Source organism: Lissotriton helveticus, chromosome 10 (genome assembly GCF_964261635.1).
Source record: "Lissotriton helveticus chromosome 10, aLisHel1.1, whole genome shotgun sequence".
Lineage (NCBI taxonomy): Eukaryota > Metazoa > Chordata > Amphibia > Caudata > Salamandridae > Lissotriton > Lissotriton helveticus.
In genome coordinates, this window is record NC_136071.1 from 82,074,214 (window position 1) to 82,097,825 (window position 23,612).

At 46.4% G+C, this 23,612-nt stretch overlaps 1 protein-coding gene across 1 annotated transcript in view; it reads right to left on the reverse strand.

Moving 5' to 3' along the window:
* USP31 (ubiquitin specific peptidase 31) overlaps positions 1 to 23,612 on the reverse strand; it is a 164,175-nt gene that overhangs the window by 12,670 nt on the left and 127,893 nt on the right. Inside the window, exon 15 of the mRNA XM_078664786.1 lies at positions 4,677 to 4,829. Within this exon, the coding sequence (XP_078520912.1) occupies positions 4,677 to 4,829 (153 nt within the window). The remainder of the gene's footprint in view (positions 1 to 4,676; positions 4,830 to 23,612) is intronic.

The following is a 23,612-nucleotide window of genomic DNA, read 5'->3' on the forward strand; positions in this document are numbered from 1 at the left end:
TTTCGACTAGATACCTCGCACTAGACACCTCTGGTTCCCTTTTCACGTTTTCCCGCACACGACCTATAAGGACACACTGCCCCCCCCCCCCCCCCCCCCGACTCCAGAAACGATACCCCCGGGGATTCTACCCCGAGGAGGAAAGACGAGTATGAGGTAAGTAAAGGACTTTCGAATCCATGTATTGGATGTGCGCGAATGTTGTCCCCCCCCCTTCCCCTCTTTTTCCCTCCCTCTACAGGGTACATCAGGGGCCGCAACCAAGGTATGGCGAAGATCTGAAGCCTTGCCATGTCTAATACACGAAACAGACCAGCGCTGCAAGGTGGCACCTAAGCACGCCTGCAAACTACTCACGTAGCAAACAAACCTGTAGAACTAGTATGAGCTGATGAAAAGTGATCACTCTTAACCCAGGCTGCGCGAATGAACCTATGTCACGGATGAATCAAAGCTATGAGAGAATGTGCATGTGTGACTGAAGCATTGACTCAACGGGTCGAAGGACCGAGAATGCAAGAAAGTGCGACACAATGGTACTTCCCTTTTCTTTTTCCTTTTTCTCGAAGCATGTCCCCTCTACCCTGTCTAATGCTCAAACTGCATGATTTCAAGATTCTAACGCAGACCCGTGAATGTCCTTTACTGTGTAATGCACTAAATAGCCTTCCTTAAATACACTGCCATTCTCTCTGTCGCACGTGTACTATTTAGCCTGCCGTTGCACTCTCTCTCTCTCTCTCTCTCTCTCTTTCACACTCCCACTCTTCCGAGCGATTAGCCCCGAAATTGACAGACTGCCACCCCTAGCACACCACCCAATTGGCTTCAAATACCGCCGGTATTTGCTCAAAACTTGTCTTTAATAAAATCACCCTAATACTGTGTCGCCACCTCTCCTTTCCGGAAATATTTTGGTGAAATCGAGAATTGGTCATAAAGGAAAGGACAGGTAAGCTGACTGAGGTTCCCTAAATCTGACCCGAAATGAGGGAACTACATGTCAGCGGCTACTACTATGGAATAAAAGTGCCTCAGATAACGCGCCCCTCCCCGTCCCAAATTGTCGCGATACCCAAAACCATAAAGGTAACCGAAACCCCCCATCTTCTCAGGACGCTCCCAGTATTGCGTTCAGTTGCCCCCCCCCCCCATCAACGTTTTCTATGTACCTAGGTGTCTTCCGATGAGACCCCTGTCTTCTCTAATTTAGTAATCCGGCCGCGAGAGGCTGCATAGGGACCAGAATGATGTTTTGCAAAGTTAAAGATTAGACCGGAGCAAAGAAAACCATTACACTGAGCCTTGTCGAAAGTGAAAATGTTTAGTTAAAGGGCAGGAGGCATTGATGATAGAAGCCTATTAGTACCATGCGGTTAGCTCACACCACTTTTTATTAGCATTGCCCGGCTTACATTACAGAGGCGGGCCCCCATCAGATGACCTGTCGTGACTATATTAAACAGTTGTGAAGGAAAGCCATAGCAAACCCAGCAGGTCCACCATCGATCATTTATATGTATAGCGAACGTTCCTATCTTCATTTGCCTGGAGCTGGGAGAGAAATAGACTTATGTGGTTACTTTCCTCTACCAAATCTCTAAAAACTGTCTTTTCAAACTCCTTCAAGGGTACGGCTGTTGGAGGAAAGAAGGACCGGATGTGGGAGCATGTGGCCTGACTACGGACTGTGGAACGTCTGTGACATGGGCCAAGGCGAGACCGCGACAGAACAGAGCTACAGGACGAGGCACTACCTCCAACAAAGTGAGAAGAAAGGGCTAACCTGATGCCCCCGCTCTATGTTCGAATGTGTGCCGAAAGGTCCCCGCTCTCTAGACTCGGTCATGAGCCCGCCTATCTGAAGTCTCTCGTTCCCCTAGTTTGTTCCTGATTTGGCCTTGCTCCATCCCCCTTTTTCTCCGACCTACCCTATGGACTATTTTGTACACTCTTCCTCCACCTGAACTTTTGACTATTGATCCCAAAGGACACCGGGCGAGAAAGACCCTTTTTCTGACCAGAAACGCGAGGAAAGGGTCGTGCCCTGCAACACGGAACTTAGAATAGAGCTGGACTCGTAGCTCCACCGCCGGTGCTCCACAGTGCCAACGGAAGACGAAGAATTGCTGAAAGCTTACTAAACCTCGAACATTCCCGATCATTTCTGCCACGTCTCGTTTCTCTCCCAGCCAACATTGTATTGATGATGTAACAATCCATCAGTTCGCCTTATGAAATGTACTCACTGCTCTGCATTGCATTACTATGACTTTCCTGCTAAACAAGTTTATCAAAGTTTATCCAATAGGTCCGCCTCCTGAAAACTAGAAATCTCAAAATGTATTGTTTACAACTCTTTCATCTAGGGTTCCTACCGTTTTCTTTCTCATGCCCACCACAATAGAACCGAGTAGAAAATGAACCAGCAAGATGTCTTGAATATGTTAAAGGGAGGACTGTTGAAAATTAGTACGGTTTGGTGAACATTATCTGCGCCATCTTGCCTCTTCCCCTGATGCCACACTTTTGTCGTGCGCACCCGCCATTTTAAGATGCCCTGATCAGAACGAACCCTCTTGCATGCTGCTGGCCCCTGACATAGCCCTTCACCCTCACCAAGCCCGCACGCTGACCAACCCCCCCCCCTGCTTGCACCTGCCTTGAATCATAAACCCCTCTTCAGCGCTGCTCTGCCCCAGGCCCTCATCCTGTTCCCAGCGCGACACCTCCCTTCTTCCCTTTCATGATCCCCGGCCCTTAGATGCAAACCCCCTTTTCCCCGTGTGCCCGTTTGTCTTCCTCGTTCCCAGGCCGACACCCAGCTCTGCCGATACTGTTCCTTGCCCCTCCCCGTACAATAGAAAGCTTCCCCCATCAAGGGATCCCCTGGTTGATCAAAGCCCCCACCCCATGAGATCCGATCGAACCCCGCATTCCATGAATTGACGGAATATCCAGCTGCGCGATACTCATCACCTGTTGTGACCAGGATGGGGACCTCTACTGTAAATATGTGTGGGAACGGGCCCGGAGGGGGGTTTCCGGGAATGTCTTTCCGTACATCAAAGCTTTATCATGAGTATGTAAACTGTAATAAAAACCGCAAACACTGTATATAAGGGGCCAGGCCTCAAACATAAGTTAGAGCACCTCAGAACGATACCTGCTGTCCGTTTTGCTGTGTTCTCCTCCGGAGACAATAAAAACCTTGTTTCCTGCTTTCCAGTCTCCAGCGCCTGCCTCTTCATTTATTAAGTAATTCGAGGGTCACAGAGGCAATATCGCCGGGCAAATATCGATTGTCCCCGACCCAAACCTCTAAATTAACAGGAGGGCAATAGCAATGTCTGGGGTGCTGTGGTTGTCCAGCCACGTTTCAGTAATAAAAGCTAGGTCTGGTTTCTCAACATTCAGAATATCCCAGATCTCAATTGCATGTTTAGGAAGGGATCTTGCGTTGAGATAAATACACCTTAATACCACCTCAGGGGTGATGGACTTAGTGGGGCAGTGCCCGGGATCACTCTCCCATTTGCAGTTCTGAAAACCAACTGGCCCCATTGTATTCAGGGGTTCCAGTTGTGCACATGACGCAGGGCGTATTGTGCCAAGGATATTGAATTTCCTAAGCTCACTACTTGAGTACGTAATGGCATTTATTGTCATGGATGATGGTTGGATGGTAAATTGGGCAGGGGTTCTGGCCCCTGGTCCCGGCCTGTCGCAGACGGGCTTGCCTTTGGCGACCCTTAGTTGGCAACCTCAGCAGTGGAAAGAAAGTCGACTCTAAGTTAATGTACAGTAACAATTTTGAACTTGAGTGAAGGCTTAAAAATCAGCCAGAGCAATTCTCAACATGGTTCCTCAAACTAAAGAAAGAAAGAGAGCAATGACATCCTGAACTGCGCTAAGATCAGAACCCCAGTAAAATTACGGAGATGGAATAGTCTAAGCTTTATCATGATTTGAAAGATAGCCTAAATAGAGCCCATTATTACATGAAGCCTGTGCATATGGAATGTGTGTGAATAATTTAAGGTTTGATATAAATAAAGCCCTAGTATGCTCAGAGCAGTACACTCACAAATATGTATGATCACAGATTTGCTAGAATCCAACGTAATATCATCCCTACATGATCTGAGGCCATCAACATATCTCTGATATGAGGAGAATGCTGCCATAAGTTGTTAACTCATTACATGGCAACAGTTACTAGTGGTTTTGTTTTTATTTTTAAACAGGACAAGTAAATCATGTAGCATATTGGGGAAGTAGATATTTTAGAACATCCGTCTACACCCCTCCTACCCCCCAATTCTTCATACCGCTCCTTTTTACTGAAGAAAGGACAAAGAATTGTGCTTTTCTCCTTAGATTCCCTAATGCAGCTTCAATCACTTTTGAGAAGAGAAAGGAGAAAAAATAATCACATCTCTCAATTCTGCAGAGCCATTGTATTCTGTAAAGTCTGCTCTAAATTGCCTTTATTATTTTTGGTTTATAGCAGACAGCTAGGCCCAACATAATACACAAATTAAAAAAACTTTAGAAAAGGGCCTAATGTTTGTAGTAACCAGCTAAGATTGTGGTCTATAATGCCTCATAATACGCATGTAAAGCACAGAAAAACTTGCCTCTGAACTAGAAAACCTTGTGCTATGCATACATACCATCATCTTCACTCCTCTCGCCTGTCAGTTCCACTGATTCCGACAGTGAGGCCAAAGAGGTGCGCCGTGAGGAAGCTGCAGAGGTAACACTAGGCTGTTTGCTACCTGGAAGCCTGCTCACCCAGTGCTCACACAGCGAAGAGCTTGTGGAACCTGAAAGAGAGAACCATTATTTCAGGGGTAGAGATGATTGTTCAAACAAAGCAGAGAGATTAATTAATAGAACACACAGGTGTACAAACTTTAAAATATTCACAGAGACAACCATGAGAAATTGCACTGTGAGAAACAACAAAGAAGGAACAAAAGAGTCCGTCCAGCACAATGGCTATGACATCGTTTTATAGAACTTGAAACAAAATCGTTTAGAGGATGGGCGGTGGAGAGCTCAGGCAAAATTCGGAGACAAGCTTGAGTAATCCAATCCCCAATAATTTCTTGATAGGCTGAAGGGCACAACATCAAGTAGTCTCAGGTTTGTGGCGAGGTACTCTTGAAGCTGCAGTCACTAATACTGGGTACGTGGCGTGGGGGGGAACGTCGTTTACGACTCAACTTTTAGCACGCAGTGCTATTACAACGCGGTCTTTAAATCGCATTCTATTACAACGCATGACTCTGGGGGGCGCTCAAGGATAGGGAATACTTTTAATTTACTATCCAACACCTTCCCTAGTGTCAACGGGGACTGGTGTTGGAATAGTAAATTAAAATATTCACTATCCAACACCCCTTTCTGTTATGCGTTGTAAAAGAATGCGTTATAAAAACCACGTTGTTACAGCATGCGTGCTAAAAGCATGCGTTGTAACAATTTACATCCGTGGCGTGGTGTACACATATTATACTTGTAAAATATCTAACTTCCTTGTCAATGTAATCCCTTAGGAATGGTTCAGAAATCGAAATATCAAGTCTTTTAAATCACAGAAATATTTATGCAGATTCTCTTCCAAACAAGATCTGTTCACATCGTGGAACTACTCAATGGTAACAATGATAAAACAGATGTGTAAAGGCTTGATGTTTTGCAACGCGGATACACTGGATTTTTGAATTCGAAAAACATGCAAGTGGAGGTTACAACTTTTTACCAATATCACACTGTTGCATCAAGGGAACAATGACTAGGTTAGTAAGCACTAATGAAAGCAAGCAGTGAGGCAACATCTTTATTAAAGCAACTCAGTTCAGGTTGTTTTTTTTTGCTTATGCATTTTGCCAGACTGCCTTTGCTTCAGAAATATCAAGTCAATGGTGCATGCACCTGTGAGTAACAAGCATTGGCAATGCAAATAGGTTTTGTCTACAGGAGAACCACAGGCTTTGTCAAATTCTTCTAGTCATGTGGTACAGTAGCTGGGCTACTGTGCAACTTGGCTGAAAGTTAGACAAAGCGCCTTCCAAGTAAACAAATGGCTTGCAAACTGCTGATGCTTTGTTACAGGTGAGACCTACAGTATAGGGTGTGGTGGTTGCAGGGCGGGAGGGAAAGACTGTCAAAGAGGGCAAATTCAGGAGTGTGTTTAAGGAAGGGGGAGGGAGGAATGTGTTCTGCCTGATGGAAACCATCCTTTATCAAGCAATACCTTGTTTATGTAGTTTTTACCATGCAGGTCAGTACAACGCTGGTAAGTATTTGTATGTTTATTATGTAGTACTTTACCACATAGCTATTTTTTTTTCTTCAATAGCATACTTTGTACGCTATTTAATAAAATTATTTCAGGGATGGGTAGAGGTAAAGGGAGGTGAAGGTGACTTGAGGATTCGGGGGTGGATAGATGTAAAGGGTGTAAAGGAGAATTTAGGGTTCAGGGGGAAGTAGAGGTAAAGGGAGGCGAGTGTGATTTTAAGGTTTGGGGTGGACAGAGGTAAAGGGAGGTAAGGGTGGTTTTAGGGGTCAGGGGTGGTTACTGGTAAGGTGAAAAACGTTTTGAAATCATAATGTGTTTGACAAGTAAAAGATTCTATAGATTATAAAAAAAGATAACCAACAAATATGTAAACATGACAGCAGTAAATGTTAATTCAGAAATAATATTTTGTCTCGCAACAGTTTTAAACGAGGTTTACAGATTCCTCATTGTAGCAAAAGCTGCAAGCGGCCGAAATTTAAGTTTCGGAAGTTGGTCATATGCCACCAAGTTTTTGTCAATGTTAGTTTATATTCAGCTCTTGGAAATAACAGGAAGCCCGAGCTTCAACATTGCAAGCAAAAGCAAAAAATAAATACATTTTTAAAAAGTACCATAATCTGAGTGAATGCAGTGCAGAACACTACTCAAGAAATCAATCCGCGGGGCATGGCCAGCAGCAGGAGGAAATGGCCGCTTTCTAACGCGGATCACGGCCCTCGCCCAGTTATCCGTCTCATACATCCGCTATCAGACCCGAGACCCCTCTGAACACGAGAGGTCCCCAACAGCAGCCTCCGGTGCGCACCACGGACACAGCTCAGATCTTCAGAGAGGCGCAGAGAAAGAGACCGAGGCGTTCGAAGTATGCTCCCCGCAGCGCGCAAGATGGCGCCCGCTCCGATGCTCTGATTCTGATGCGCTCGGACCACCGACGCCCGTGAAAGACCTAGCCCAAGGAGTGCGGCGGGCCCCCTTGCCACCGACCGGAGCGAAACAAACGTCCTTCGCGACTGACGGAGACCCGCAGTGGCGCTGTGGGCACCGGAGAGACCGCACTGAAGGGACACCTCATTGCCGCCCATAGCCCCGGAGTGCCCCTACGCAACGCCCCGGCTCCTGGGCCTAGACAATCCGGAGGCTCCGGAACCAGCTCCCTGCCTCAGACATTCAACAATTGTGGCGAAGGAACTTACTTCGCAGGGGCGAGTTGGATCCGGCCCTCGGTGAGGTGGGCTAGCTGCGCCACAGGTCCCGGCTTGGCTCCACACCACGCACACAAGCCCTGGATCTCTATGAGTGGCTGGACCCAGGTGGCGGCTCTGTGAGTATTGGCCCCCCCAACAGAGGGATTTGGACTTGGCGCGGGGGGGTAACTGCTGCCTCCGGTCTCACCGCTTATAGCGCCGGGGGCTTAGACGACTCGTACCCCGCACTGGTACTGCATTGGCGAGCTCTGGAGAACCCGGACTCCTCCGGTCCTGGACCTGCTTGCTTCATCTGGATGGGCCTCCGCATCAATGCTCTTATATCGCGCTGGTGTTACAGAATCTTGTTGAACAGTACAGCTTAAACCCAGGTGGTACAGAGGGGCAAACATTGAACTTGAGGGGCCCTCCTTCGAGAACTCCTGGCGGTGGCTTGACTAACGGGCCGCCTGAACAGCTCCAGAGGTCGCAAACAGGATATTTACTACCATCGCAGTCCGTCACGCACTTACTGCTCCGGCCTACCAGCACTGACTCCAAATGGCGTCGGGCAAGGGGACCAGGAATCCAAACCAGAGACAAATTAACAAACTTTCCTGGGGCTCCAAAGGAGACAACAAGGTTGCGACCCCACCTGGTGACCCGAAACCTATGTCCCCCTCATCGGGAGGTAAATCACTCACTCTAGAATTCGTCATGGAGGCAATATCGGGGGTCCGGTCCTCCCTTGAGACCCGTATCGACTCAGTTAACATAGAGGTGACTGAGAGCAGACCTTCGCAAAATGGACTCAAAGGTCAAAGATGTCGAGATCAAAACCGCTGTCCTCATGGATGACACTTCTACCTTCCAGCAACAAGTTGCCCAACAGCAGAAACAAATGGGGGACCTTCTGGATGAATATGAAGGGAGGGCGAGACGGAACAACATCCGTATCCTTGGCGTTCCAGAGAGGATGGAGTTGCCAGCACCAGACCTATTTGTTGAAGACCTAGTTACAAAACATCTCCAGCCTAAAAACCTCTCCAACTACTTCTCAATCGAACGGGCACACAGAGTCCCAGGAGGGAAGCCGAAACCGGGAGCCCTTCCCCGCCCCATCGTCGCAAGGGTCTTCGAGATACCATCCTCCAAACGGCTCGCTCGGGACCGCCTTTACTCCTGGACAACGCACGTATCAAGATTTTCCCAGACTTCACAATGAGGGTCCAAGCACAGAGACGCAGTTTTCTAGAAGTTAAGAAGGCCCTCCTAGACAAAAGTATAAAATATTCAATGCTCTTTCCTACAAAACTACGCGGGGAGATGGACAGCAAGGCCTGGTTTTTCCTGTCACCAGATGAGGTGTGGGGGTGGTTGGAGGGCTGGCGTCGAGTTGGAAGATCTCTGAAGAAACGAGACTCCCCAGACGATCACTCAAACGACGACAATCTATTTACTGGAATCAACGAGGGAGGGGAATGACAATCCTCTCCTGCAAGAGGTCTAGAAGGAATTATTGTTCGGACCCCACATATCTGACCCACACCCATCAAGCGGGAACTGACTGAGGTTTCGAGTTGCGGTTACCTGCTTCCTTCTTCCCCCAGAGGGCTCGTGGCCCTGTACGAAAAGCTCTGGAACAATGGACCACATTGTATCGTTTATAACATGAAGAAAAGCACCAGGTTATGTTTTTTGGTATAGACTTTGCTATGTCAGATTATTCCACTACTTGTACCAGGCGAGAGGCTCCAACGGCTCATCAGGTACCCCTGATATGGTTGGGAGGGCGACAGGCACTCTGCCTAGTTGGGGTGTGGATAGTTTCAAATCCGCTGGCAGGGAAGCAGGGAGGGGGGAAGGGAAAAGGGGAGGGGGGAAGGGAAAAGGGGAGGGGGGAAGGGAAAAGGGGAGGGGGGAATTGTTCTATTCTGTTATGTTATGGGGTTTCATTGACGCTTATTGCAAGGTCTTTCCTAGTCACAAGTCACCTGTCCAACTGGGTCCAAACGCAAAATGTCCGCTTCTCCGGAGGTTACCCACCCCTCGAAATGTCCAGGTACCCCCCCCAACATCTTGCCCCTAACACCGCCGAAATCTTGTCGTACATGTCACTTCTCCCCCGATCATGGCCTCGAGTCCTACCTTTACCACCACCATGTCTAGGACCATCACGATACTCTCGTGGAATGTTAACGGACTGGGGCACAAAATAAAACGTAGTATAGTCCTCCAGTTCTTGCGGCGACACTCCCCAGACATAGTAATGCTGCAAGAGACGCACCTAGTGGGCAACACGTGTCAGGCACTTCAGAGAGGCGGCTATAAACTATTAGTTCACGCAGGGTTCACCTCTGGCTCCCGCGGTACGGCAATTCTTGTCAAGAAAACTTTAGCCCTAACCTACACAGCCACATGGGCCGATCCACTGGGCCGATTTGCAATACTTGAGGCCGCCTGGGAAGGGCGCCCCATGAACCTTGTGTCGCTTAACCTCCCACCGACCCTGGGCTGAGACTCTCTCAAGGAACTGGGCCCCCGACCACTGAACCTGCCTACCGGTACACTCCTCATAGGGGGAGACTTCAATATGACGATGGACGACGACCTAGATCGTCACCCTAAGCACCCCTCACATAGACATAATACTGACCTACTGGACTTCGCCCAAGCACTAGGACTCGAGGATATCTGGCGACGCCACCACTCTGACACCATATTTTACACACTACTCTAATGCGCACAAAAGCATGTCCCGCATCGACTATTTTTTCTGTCCCGCAACAGACTTCGATTTCTTCACCAGGCCTAAGAGCCTTCCCCGAGGTATCTCAGACCATTCTCCTATCACAGTAGAATTAACGTACCACCGCCCCTTCACCCGAGACCCTATAATCATTAACCCCTGGCTTCTCCAGATCCCTGACATCAAGGATAGCCTGTTAGAACAGACAGGACACTACTTTGAGGAAAATGTCGGTTCAGTGAGGTCCGCAGTCACAATCTGGGAGGCATACATAGCGGTTATCAAAGGTGAGGCGTTGGCGATAAATATGGGGTATCTTCGCAAACATGATGAACAGATTAAGCGGAGTCTGACCTTCTTAGACTTGAAGCTTCGCATAATGCAGCCCCCTCAGTCGAGACAGCACGCCCCCTTAGTACCCAACAACTAGTATATAAATCCTTGGCTCAAGAGAGGGCGCAGGCCCACTTTCTCCACACTCAACATTGCATATACTAACACGGAGACACTGCAGGAAAGATGCTGTCGTGGCTAGAGAGACGGGAACAGGGATCCAGATGGGTCTCTTCCATAGTGAGGCCGGACGGCTCTAAGATCGTAGATCCACAGGCCATCGCGGAAGCCTTCGCTGACCACTTAGAGGCGGTTTACACAGCGAGAGCGTACTACTCCTCGGAAGAATCCAGGCAACTGTTGGAGGAATGCGCTTGCCTACCCTCTCAGAGTCGGACAAAGAGACTCTGGATGCAGACATAACTGTAGACGAGCTTACCACAGCAGTATTTGGCGTAAACTCTGGCAAGGCCATGGGCCCAAACGGTGTCCCCGCTGAGTTCTTGAAAGCTATGGCTCTAGAGACGGTTCCCCATCTGAAAAATATGTTTCAAGAGAGTTGGAACAGAGGTATCTTACATCCCACTCAAAGGCTGGCCTCCATAGCAGATATCCTCAAACCTAATAAACCACCCTCTGATTGCGGTTCCTATAGACCGATCTCTCTTATCAATACAGAGGCCAAAGTCCTGGCCAAATTACTAGCGACTCGCCTGCTCCTCGTGCTTCCCTCCCTAATCCATGATGACCAATCGGGCTTCCTTCCGGGCCGTAATATGGCCCTCAACCTGCGACGAGTCAATAACGTCTTAAGTCGGCAATCTACCATGCAACACGATGCCGCCATTTTATCCCTAGACGCCACGATGGCGTTTGACTCGATCGAATGGTCCTATCTTTTTGAGGTTCTTCGTAGATTTGGCTTCGGACCTAAATTTATCCAATGGGTGCGTCTTCTATATCCTAACCTATCGGGTCAGGTGCGGGTTAATACCCATACATCTCGTCAATTCCGACTCCATAGAGGGACCCAACAAGGTTGGCCCTTGTCGCCATTACTATTTGCCCTCACCCTGGAACCCTTGGCCCACTGGGTTCGCACAGACGTGTCTACTCGAGGCCTCCAGTGGAATGATGGGACTCTAGACAAAATTTCTCTCTATGCCGATGACATCCTGGTATATGTAGCCTCTCCCCGATCTTCAATTAACAGCCTCTTCCACGTCCTCACCAACTTTGGGAAATACTCAGGCTACTCGATTAATTGGTCCAAATCCACACTCTATGCTACATGGCCCAAGCTACCTAAAGGATTTACCATTACGATAGCTCCACATGGTTTCAGATACCTCAGTATCTTCATCACGCCAGACCCGGCGGTGTTCCTAGACCGAAATCTAATGAGCCCCCTGCGAAGGCTGCATAAAGACGTAGCACATTGGCGCTCTCTTCCATTATCCCTTCCTGGTAGAGCTGCGTTATTCAAGATGCTAGCACTTCCGCGTTTCCTATACGCCCTACAGAACTGTCCATTTCCAATTCCAGACTCCTACTTTAATGCCGTAAAAAGTAACATACGTCAACTTTTATGGGACGGTGGAGCAGCCCGCATAGCCCTCCACAAACTCACCCAGAGCTGGTATGACGGGGTATAGCCTTGCCCAACCTGCGACTCTACTACTGGTCGACGCAACTGGTGGCTATTAACCACTGGATTCACGGCTCCCTCTTAAATCCGGCTTACCTCCTTGACAAGCTTCAAACCGGGCAAGAGGGATATCTAGGAGCCCTATATAGTAAACCGATCAGGAACAGATATGTAGGGCCCATGGCACATACGATTGTGATATGGCACAAGACTAACAAGTGTCTGGGATGGTCGCATAAAATCAATGAAGCGACCCCTCTATGGTCGATGCAGCAGTTAGGTTCCCTCTGCTTCTTTAAGGGTTTCGATAAAAGGGACACGATTGGGATTTCCACGGTGGGCGACTTAGTACACCAGAGGCAAGCTACTGACTTTTGCAGACCTACAATCCAAATATTCCCTAGCACCAACGGAACACTTCCGATATCTCCAAATCAAACATCCCCTCCTCCATGCCATTCCCGACCTTACTTCCTTACCTTGGAAGACAGGCTACTGTCAGAACCTCTCCCCGAAAAGGCCATATCCCTCACCTCTCGTAAATTATGTAACAACCTTCCCGACACTTTCCGACCCCTACACAATAAATGGGAAAAGGACCTGGGGCTACTGGAAGAAGAGGAGTCGGCCATGAACCATAGATTCAAACGAATCCAATTGAAGGTCTTACATCGAGTATACATGTCTGCTCTCACACTAGCTAAAATTGGCAGGCGCCCTGACACAAAATGCCTCAGAGGATGTGGCCAGCCGGGCACCTTCTATCACATCCTGTGGGACGGGCCGGAAGTGCAACAATTTTGGGAAAGGGTCGTGAAGAAAATGAGGGACTCTCTGGGTAAGCCGATTCCATTATCCCCGAAAGAGTGTGTCCTCAATATATGGGGTGCTACAGACCTGAACGAACTGGAATTGCAGTGAGCGGCGCTTGCCTTACTACTGTCCAAACGCTCCATCGCTATGAAGTGGGGTTCCCCAGAAAGGCCTCTGGTGGTGGGCTGGGTGGCTGAGATGGATCGTTGCATGCTAGCTGAAAAGACTGTATACAAGATTAGAGGCTGCCCCACGAAATGGGATAGAAAATGGGGACACTGGCATACGTTCCGAGGGGAATTGTGTGACTCTCCTTCGCTTGAACTGGCAATGTCCCGAACTGGACCCTATTCTTGAACTGTTGCCCATGTAACTACTGTGACTACGATACAACTTGATTCAGATATATGCTTTCCTATGTGACTGATGTATGACTTTGCTGTTTTTTTTAAATAAAATCTTATGTTAAAAAAAAAAAAGAAATCCATCCGCACTTGCCACAAGGAAGAAAACATACATGGAAACAAAGTGAAGGACAAACAGATTCAAATGGACTGAACCCCACCCCCTTCTGAGGCACTCAACTGTAGGCAAATAGCAGGCATGGTAGCAAAACGCCCCACTTTTGCCTCATGGCTTCTAGTAGGCTGATAATCATGCCTTTTAGGGACTTCTTGAATCTTTCAAAAAGCCCATTGATCTGGGGGTGGTATGAAGTAGAGAACTTGTAGGTTACACCACACTCCGCCCACATTTACTTCATGTAAGCAGACATGAAGTTGGTGCCCTTGTCAGACACAACCTCTTTTGGTAAACACATGTAAATAGCCCCATCAGTCCCATGGCCACCGTGATTGCAGTCACTAACCTCAGATATCAGGGTACCAGGTGGCATAGACACCAAGACCAGGATAATCCTGTTGCCTAAAGCAGTCTTACGGTCCACAGGCCCAACAATGTCAACACTTTCAAAGGTAATCCCACTACAGTGAACGGAAGCAGGAGATTCATTCGCTTCAACCATGATTTCCCACTGGCCTGGCACGATTCAAAGGATTTGCAGAATGCATTGGATTGCATCATTAACCAGGGCCAATAAAAGTGGGTGACCAGTTGGTCAAAGGTTTTGCTGTGTCCTAGATGTCCTGCCTGGGGGATTTTATACGCCAAGTCGAGAAGGAAGGCCCGGTAGCACTGGATGACCCCGGCTCAGGGACCTTACATTAACTATACAGGAGACAATTCTCCAAATAGATGAGACAATAGCCATATGCCTGAGTCTTGGTCTGATACTGTAGGCCCTCAAGAGTGAGGCACTCCTTCTGCGTCAGGAAGAACTCTGCCCAAGAGGTGGCTCCTTCAGCTTGCCATTCGGCTAGTTTAGGTAGGTTTCCCAGGGCAGCAATGACTTCCCCTGTAAGTTCTGGGGCATCACCCTCAGGATCGGCTTCCTACCGGACCGTGGAAATTAGTCGAGAACTTTCCATGACCCCTGCCCTTCCTCTTCTTCGCAGGAACCTGGACAATGTTTTCAAACTCCAGGTACTTCTAAATCCCGTTGAAGGCTGCCAGGGAAAGGCACACCAACTCAGGCAATCCAAGCATCTCCAAGTGAAAAGGAAGAGAAATGACATTGAAGCCAACTTAAGTAATAGGTGGGCTAAAAGCACCTAGTTGGTGGTATTTTGACAATATAAATCCTCACAATCAACAGCTCATGCAGTATCTCAAGCAAGATCTAAAAATAAAACAATATTTGTGTAATAAAGTATTCCTATGTAAATTGACAATACAACATAAGTCATTACATATAATTAAATTGTTTGCGTTTGCATGTTACAAGAAGTATGTATTTTTGTTACAGTATTTAATAACAAGAACGGCCATAGCCAATAGGTCTTTCAAAAGCATTACCCAGCTTATTGACTTTACAAAAGCTTTTTGTCTATGCTGTTCCGACTCAGCAAACTCAAAAACACACAATTTTGTCATCACACAATAGTATGGCTTTTTTTGTGAATGTCAAAAACACATAAATCTGCAAAGGCTTTTGGTTTATCACTTACTTTCTGTATCATTTATTTACAATATTTGCCCCCAAAATTATTAAATGACATGTGGAGAAAATCTCATTTCATATACCAGTTTCCTTATGGGTCACAGACTGCACAACACTGCACAACTGAGATTATTACTTTAAGTTCCACTTCTAGGATCTTCTAACAACATGGTACACTCAGGCTGAAAAAACACTAGCACTGAAAGATATATTGAAACCGGGCATATCTTAATTTTTCTCTGAAAAAAATATTGAACTAGAAAACTTTAGCTATGTGCTTAGCTCTTAGTTTCCAAAATGCATCACTGCCGTTGTAGACTTCAAAAACAGAACGAAGATGGCATCTTTTCGTGACTTAAATTAACATTGTCAAATAAATGTCTGATTAATTGGCACACCCAAATTGCTTTCCTACAAACCTATTTTGAAACGTTTTGATAACGTCACAGATCCGCACTTGTGCCCCATCGAGTCTCAATCTCCACCAGAACCTGGAAGAACAGAAAATCGGGCAGAAAAATTGTGCTTTTATAATTCGGTCCCAAAGTTTTCAGAAAATCGTTACGACTGAATAAGTGTTTCTAGTTCAGTCACATTACCGTTTTTTTTTTTAGTAAACTCACATTTATAAAATGCTAATTTGCTATTGGGCGATTTTGAATAAAGAGGAGAGGGGATTAGAGGAGCAGTCTGCCATGGAATAAAGTCACTGATCATCAAGGTCAATAACATAGCAGAGGTTTAAATGAGGATGACCTCATTTGATTAGCATTCCTTTGCGTCACTGGCCTACAGACCAAGTGTTGGTTTCTTTAGAGAGTGTCTGCTAATCCTTGATGCACTCCACTTGCTGGCCTGTGATGTGCTTCACTCAACATGCAGGCCTGAGCTTTCCACCAGCAAACGAAAGCTGACTGGCCCAGTGTTCGGCTATGTGAATCTGTAGAGAGCAGCTGATCAGGCGCAAACAGCAATTTGATTTTCTGTTAAAGTGATTGTTGGAATCAAATCGACAACCATAAAACCCGGAATACTGACGATGGAACTTTTGCCCTGAATGTATGGCGTTCGGCAATTTCAAATAGTTTATTGTACTAAACCATGCTTAGAGCTAATGAAAATTGCTCTGAACTAATATAAGAATTCAAAGGATATTGTTCTCTTGATGACATTACAGCAGTCAATAATACTTGAATATACACACTATTCCACATTGTATAGCTTTTTTTTGTCTTTGAGATTAGTGAGCCATTTCAGTGATACCAATTTATCAACATCAGCAATCCGGTTTACACCAAGATATGTAATGGTTTCTGCTTTTCTATAATCCTGCTTTTTTCAATATTCATTTAGCAGAATCTTTTTTGTTTGGTTTTTAGTTTAGCAGATGTCCCAAGATTTTCCTGAAGAGCTTACCTCATTGTATCTATTTAATCGATACTTCTAAGGTCAAATTAATTGCAGAGATAGTGTCAGTAAACACCACTATACCACTATGACGACCACCGAAGGAGGCGAAACTTGAAGATGGACCTGCTGCTCGTCCGCTTCTTCATTGATGAAGATGTCCACTGGTGCCGGAGCCGATCGCCGGGCCTCGAGGCGTGCCGCGCGCCGAAGCTTGATGGTTTTCTGCGACCTAAACCTGGAACAGGCCATGCAGTTGGCCTCGTTGTGGTCCGGCGACAGGCATTTGTTGCAGACCGGGTGGACGTCGATGTGTGGGTATTTGGATCCACACACGGGACAGTGTTTGAACGGACTTCGTTCCATGCCGTCGAAGTCTTGCTGCGTAGACTGGGCCTCGATCCTCGAAGTTTCACGACTCACGGGATATCCGACTATAAGAGTTGGATGAAGTGAGGCACCGAACGCGAACAATACCGACGGGTCAGAGAAGGCCTTTTGGCCTTGAAAAACTAAGTTTTGATCGATTCCGAACCGGAGTTCACGAAATCACATCCGAACCCAATGGCGGAAAAAAACAATCTAGGGATGGAGTCGATGCCCATGCGCACTGTAGTCCAGGGGAGGAGCCACCTATCTCGTGATACTTCGAAGACTCTTCCAGGACAACAAGGTGCACTCATCCGGACCCAACACTAGGCGGCGATCTATGCTATAGATATGAATTCAGCAGCCCACATGCCTCGAACATCAACTCACTACTGTATAATGTCAAAGATCGCCCATTGATATTTAGAGACTTTGTAATACTATTCTAAGAGAACATGTTTTTCTCACCGGTCAACTTTTGACAATGCAGAACTGATCATATACTTCTTTTAAAAATTATTGTTACATATTTTTCACCCACAAATTGGTTCAATATTGATTTCTGATCATGCTCTGTTACTTTGGATCTCCATTTGTTGCCCACTACCGAAAGAGATGAAAGATGGAGGTTTGATAATACTCTATTGGATAATTCTTTATCTTTTCCAGCATTTGGTAAACCTGCAGCCCAAACAGGTGTTGTGTGTCGAAAGGCATGTTGAGCTTACTGGGCTAAAAGCCAGAGATACAGAGCCAAACGTGCCATCGGAGGAGCACACTACAGTTTTCGCCTCTGGCGACGATGTGAACAGCATCAAGGGCACACGAATGGCTGTGTAAGAAGTACATTTTCCCCTCGGATATTATCTCATGCCCTCTTTCTATGTGTTCATCTGGGAGATATTGGAGGAGCTCCCAGTGGGCACAGTGTTAGAGGGAGAGCAAACCAATCAAATTGGCAATGCACCAAAGATTAGCTGATTGCACCGCAATTCTTTAGCCTGAGGTATCAGTTTACTCTCCTTGCCCGATGGATGGGTGTTAACGGTAACCTAAGAGTTCAACCGCCTGTGAGAAGTATGTACTGTCAGGGTGTAGTTGTCCCTGAATGTGGATGGATTAATAGGTGACGCTATGAGAATTGTATCCACCTGGGGAATGATAACTCTGGCTTCGACTGGGTCCTGAAAGATGTCAGAAGCTGTACAGAGAATACCCTTGGACATGGGCAATTATTTGTGGAGTGGTGGGTGACCTCGCATATCGCCATTGTGGTACGAGGCTGCCCTGCCTACCAGTTCACGGTAAGAAGTGGAGCCATCAGAAGGGGGCGGGCTGGGTATAAGTCAGGATAAGGGTCGCCTTGAGGGTCCTCATCATATGAAACCAAGGCATCATCATGTGGCGGTGTACGTTGAGCACCACCCCTAAAGGGTTTCCTTGTATCTCAGTGAGGTGGCCCCTTAGGTGTACATGAGAGGGGATCAGGTGGTGAGTCAGGCAAGGATGGAGATCACCATGGTGTTGGTGGAGAAGAAGGGGGCGGTGGTGGCTAAAAGTCCAGCACCTGGCTGGAGGCCTTGTCTGGCTTATTCTTGTGTTTTGCTGCAATAGGTACATCAAGCGCTACCTCAAAACTCACTTGGCTTTTGGGGGCTTGTGCAGCAGTCACCGATGGGAGGGTGTGGATACCACCCGTGTAGGAATGTATCACAAGATGCTGTGGCCACCCGTGTAGGAATGTATCACAAGATGCTGTGGCCAAGAGTCAATCTCATTCTGGAATTTTTGCACGAGTGGTTGGACGGAAGCTGGCGACAAAAGCTTCAGAGCCAAGGGTTGAGTCTTTGGGACTGGCACCGATTTGGGTTTCGACTCCAACACCCAAAGCAGGCTGCGGAGACTAAGATGGCTTCCTGGGAACTGAGCCACGTCCACCCATTGCATCCAACACAGCGGTTCGGTGCAGACCATGGCTTGAAGGAAGTGGAGGCCCAGAAGCACAGTTTTGTGAGTCCAGCGCGGCTGGACATCCCTTTGCAGAGGACTGCTTGAAATGAGAGTAGTGTGGAGTTCTCACAACCACTTGTGCCAGCGGAATGTCCGTGATCTCTAGGTCCGAGCAGCAGCTTTGATCGGGCAAGAACATCTCATCAGCAAGACCCTTGAGGTCTTGAGTGCCTAAGAGGACTAGGGTGTTGTCTCCACTCATGCGGTCAAAGAGAGTTGTCTTCAAGGGGGAAGGAGCTGCAGGTATCCTCGATGTACTCCCGCAAGAGGCAGAGGTTCCAGACCGGATGCAGATCGGTTATGGGGTACTTCACATGGCAAAGTTAGTATCTGAAGGGCGCACGTTCATTCACAGTCTAAAGACTGAGGAGATGTGACGGACGAGACCCCCATGGGGCTGAACACGACTGAAGAGTCATATCGAACAAGAAACAGCTGTCGATCCAAAACAATAGTAGTAGGAAATGAGCGGAAACAATACAGGCAGAGGAAGAGGAGACCGTGAAGGCCAAGAAGAGCATTGCGACTGTGTTGATCTGGAGCATGTAAGCACATGTCTAAACCGGACAACAGAAAAAAAAACAATCTAACAATGGAGTCGATGGCCATGTGCATTACCAACAAGAGGAGTCCGTAGCTTTTGACTCAAAAGGGTTCTTCAAAGAAAAAACACCCCGCACACATCTGGGCCCAACACCAGATGGCAGGAGTATGCACAGCGTGTGTTTCAACAGCCAAGCATGCCAGGAACATCAGTTTTTAAAGACTATTTCTGGATACATTTGTTAAAAAACAATCATTTATTACCTTACTCAGTATTTAAACCATAAAAGTACAACAGATCACTAAAATAAATATTCAATAAAACACCAAATATAAAATAATTTAAAATACTTAAGTTAAGCAGTGCATAACAGGCCATTTCATAATAGACATAATTGACTTATTTCGTGACTAAACCCATTACTTTATATGATCTAATTCATTGCATATATATTACACACAACACAAAGCAAAAGGGGGCATTTAAACAACACCAGACCCCTGAACTCGAGGATTCGAAGGAGGGGCATTTCTTTTTACCTAATTTACTATGGTAAAAACTGTCTGGATTTGTTAAAGAGACGCTTCTCTCTAATAACACAAGACAATTTCTTTTACATTCAGTAGATCAAATACATCAAAGTCTTCATTAGACGCGAAAATGTTCAATGCAGAAACAATGTTTGATCGCAGGAACTGGAGCGAACTTTATGTTTCAAACCTTTAAATGGTTTGGCTTTGGTTCTAAAATTATTAACGTAAATCTCATGGATATACCCATCATCCCAGGTATCTATTATTGCCAATGAATTCATCTTTTTACCTTTTAAACTACTTAGAGGGATAAGACAAGGTTGTGTCTGGTCTACAAAAACCTTTTATGTCCAATCCGGAACTGTATTTACCAGCTTTTATGGTAGGAGTAAATTAATTGTCCTTGGTTTCACGGCATAAGCTCAATTCTTGGAAATCAAAGTTCTTCCATTTAATAAATTTAGTCTAAAACAGACTTTCAATGCTTCCTTTACCACATGCAGCCAGAAAGTAAAATGCTACTTACCAGTATGCATCTGTTCTTGGCATGCAGAGCTGCAGAGTTGCACACTGTGCATAGATTGCCAACTAGTGTTGGGCCCGGATGTTTGCAGTTTGTTGTTGTCCTGAAAAGTTCTTTGGAAGTCACGAGATAGGTGACTCCTCCTTTGGACCACATTGCGCCTGGGCATCGGCTCCATCCCCAGATTGTTTTTCACCATTAGGGAAATTATGGAGCTTTGCAAGAAAAAGGAAGGATGCCCATGTAATTTGTATCTAATTAAGATAATACTGGAACAGATAAGGGTAGCATGGGAGGCGGGTGGGCTTGAGCAACTCTGCAGCTCTAAATGCCAAGAACAGATGCATACTGGTAAGTAGCATTTTCCGTTCGAGGCATATGAGCTGCAGATTGCACACTGTGCATAGATTGTATAGCAGTACCCACTCTCAGCGGCGACCACCCCTATCTGTTGAAGTAGTTTGGAATAATGTTTTGAGAACAGCCTGGCCCACATTAGCTTGTTGTTTGGTTTGCACATCTACACAATAGTGTTTTGTGAAAGTGTGCGGTGTAGACCATGTAGCTGCCCAGCAGATGTCATCTAGGGGAATGTTCCCTAAAAATGCCATTGAAGCCCCTATCTTTCTTGTAGAGTGGGCTTTAGGAGGAACAGATAATGTACGTTTAGCTTTGTGGTTACAAATCTGTATGCCTTTGACAATCCATCTAGCTAGCCCAGATTTTGAAATGGGATTACCCTTGTGTGGTGGTGAGAAAGACACAATGAGTGGTTTTGTTTTTTGAAAGTGTTGTGTCCTTTCTATGTAGTATAGCAATGCTCTTTTGGCATCTAATGTGTGAAGAGCTCTTTCTGCTACGGTCTGTGGTTACGAGAAGAAAACGGGCAGCTCCACAGATTGATTGAGATGGAAGGGAGAAATGACTTTGGATAGGAATTTTTGATTAGTACGCAGAACTACCTTATTATGATGCATTTGCAAGAAGAATTCTTGAATGGTTAGTGCTTGTAGTTCACTAACTCTCCGCAGAGAAGTAATAGCTACTAGGAATGCAACTTTTCACGTTAAAAATTGTAATTCACATTTGTGTAAGGGTTCGAAGGGAGGTCCCATTAACCGTGTGAGAACAAGGTTTAAATTCCACACAGGTGCAGGTGGTACTCTGGGAGGAATTATTCTTTTAAGGCCTTCCATAAAGGCTTTAATGGCAGGCACTCTGAACAGAGATAGATGTCTGTTTTGCAGCCGGAGAGCGATGCGTCCGCTGTTAAGATTATCTGAGGAACTGGCTCTAGGAACGGTCGTCCCTTGGAAAGGTTTTTGGTGTTCCACCACTGCAGAGTGATGAGTCCGACCATCTACCAACACTAGGTCGGTTAACTGGCCTTGAGCCTGGTTCCATTGACGTGATAAGCACTCTTGGAGAGGACGCATTTGAAGTCTTGCATGGGGTACTATGAAAATGCAAGAGGCCATCATCCCTATGAGATGCATGAACACTCGTGTTGGAAAGGAGTTTTGTAGCTGAAACTTTGCTAGAAGAGTTTGCTTGCTGGCTATCCTTGCTGGAGTGGGATAAGCTAGCGCTGTTGAGGTGTTTATTGTGGCACCTAGGTATTGTTGTACTTTGGATGGTTGTAGATGAGACTTGGTGTGGTTTATTGTGAACCCCAAGTTGTGGAGCCGTTGGATTGTGGCATGAGTGTGTTCTACGCATTGATTGTATGAGCTGGCTTTTATGAGCCAGTTGTTGAGGTACGAGAAGACATGGATGTGCTGTCTTCGTAAATGCGCTGCCACTACTGCTAAGCACTTGGTGAATACTCTTGGTGGTGTTGTGACTCCGAATGAGTGTACTTTGAATTGATAGTGTTGCCAGTCTATTACAAATCTGAGGTACTGCCTGTGAGCCTTGTGAATGGGAATGTGGAAGTATGCATCCTTGAGATCTAGAGTAGCAAGGAAGTCTTTTTGTAACAGGAGCGGAAGGACCTGTTGGAGCGTATGTATATGTTTAGCGGTCTGAGGTCTAAAATAGGCCTTAGAGAGACGTCCTTCTTTGGAATCAGAAAATATAGAGAGTAAACCCCCTTGTTTTGTTGGTGATGGGGAACTGGTTCTATTGCACTTTTTTGTAGCAGAGATACTATTTCTTGCTTTAACAGCGATAGATGTTCTTGTGACATTGGACGCTGTTTGGGTGGTATGTTTGAGAGGGGGTAGATGTTAGTTCTAGACAGTAACCTGACTGAATAATTTGTCGCACCCACCTGTCTGATGTGATGTTGGTCTAGGCAGGAAGGAATTGTTGCAGTCTTCCCCCCACAGGATTGGAATGTTGTGTGTGTGTGTGGGGGGGGGGGGGGAAGGAAAGTCATTGGGTAGGAGTAGAGGCAGAGCGGGAGTTGTTGGTTTTGCCTCTGCCTTTGTTGTTGTTACCCCTGTAACCCCCTCTCTGGTAGCCCTTAGTGAATGTGGATTGGCTAGGGGTTTTGTAAAAAGTGGAGGGACTTTCCGAGGAGTAGCCTCTAGTGTTGTCTCTGTATGATGAGCGACGAAAAGAACATCTGGGAGCTTGCAGCTGCAAGGCTCCCATAGATTTTGCTGTATCGGTGTCTTTTTTCATCTTTTCTAAAGACACGTCAAAGTTTGGGCCAAATAAATGTGTCATCAAATGGCTGATTAAGGATAGAGTTTTGTACTTCAGGTTTAAAACCTGAAATACGTCGCCACGCATGTCTACGTAGAAGAGTGCTGGTATTAATTGCCCTTGAGGAGGAATCTGAAGCATCTAGTGTACAACGAATGGAAGTATTAGTAATATTTTTACCTTCCTGTAAAAGTTCATTGGCCCTATTTTTCTATTTGTCTGGTAGATGCTGCATTATGGACTCCAGTTCATCATAATGTGCCCTATCATATCTTGCCAGCAACTTCTGGGTGTTGGCAATGCGCCAGATGTTAGCTGCTTGTGACGCTGTTAGTTTGCCGGAGGTGTCAAGGAGCTTAGATTCTTTGTCTGGGGGTGAGGCCTCACCTGATGTCTGAGAATGAGCATGTTTACGTGCATTAGACACTACTAAAGAATCGAATGGTGCTGGACCTTTAATATAAACTGGATC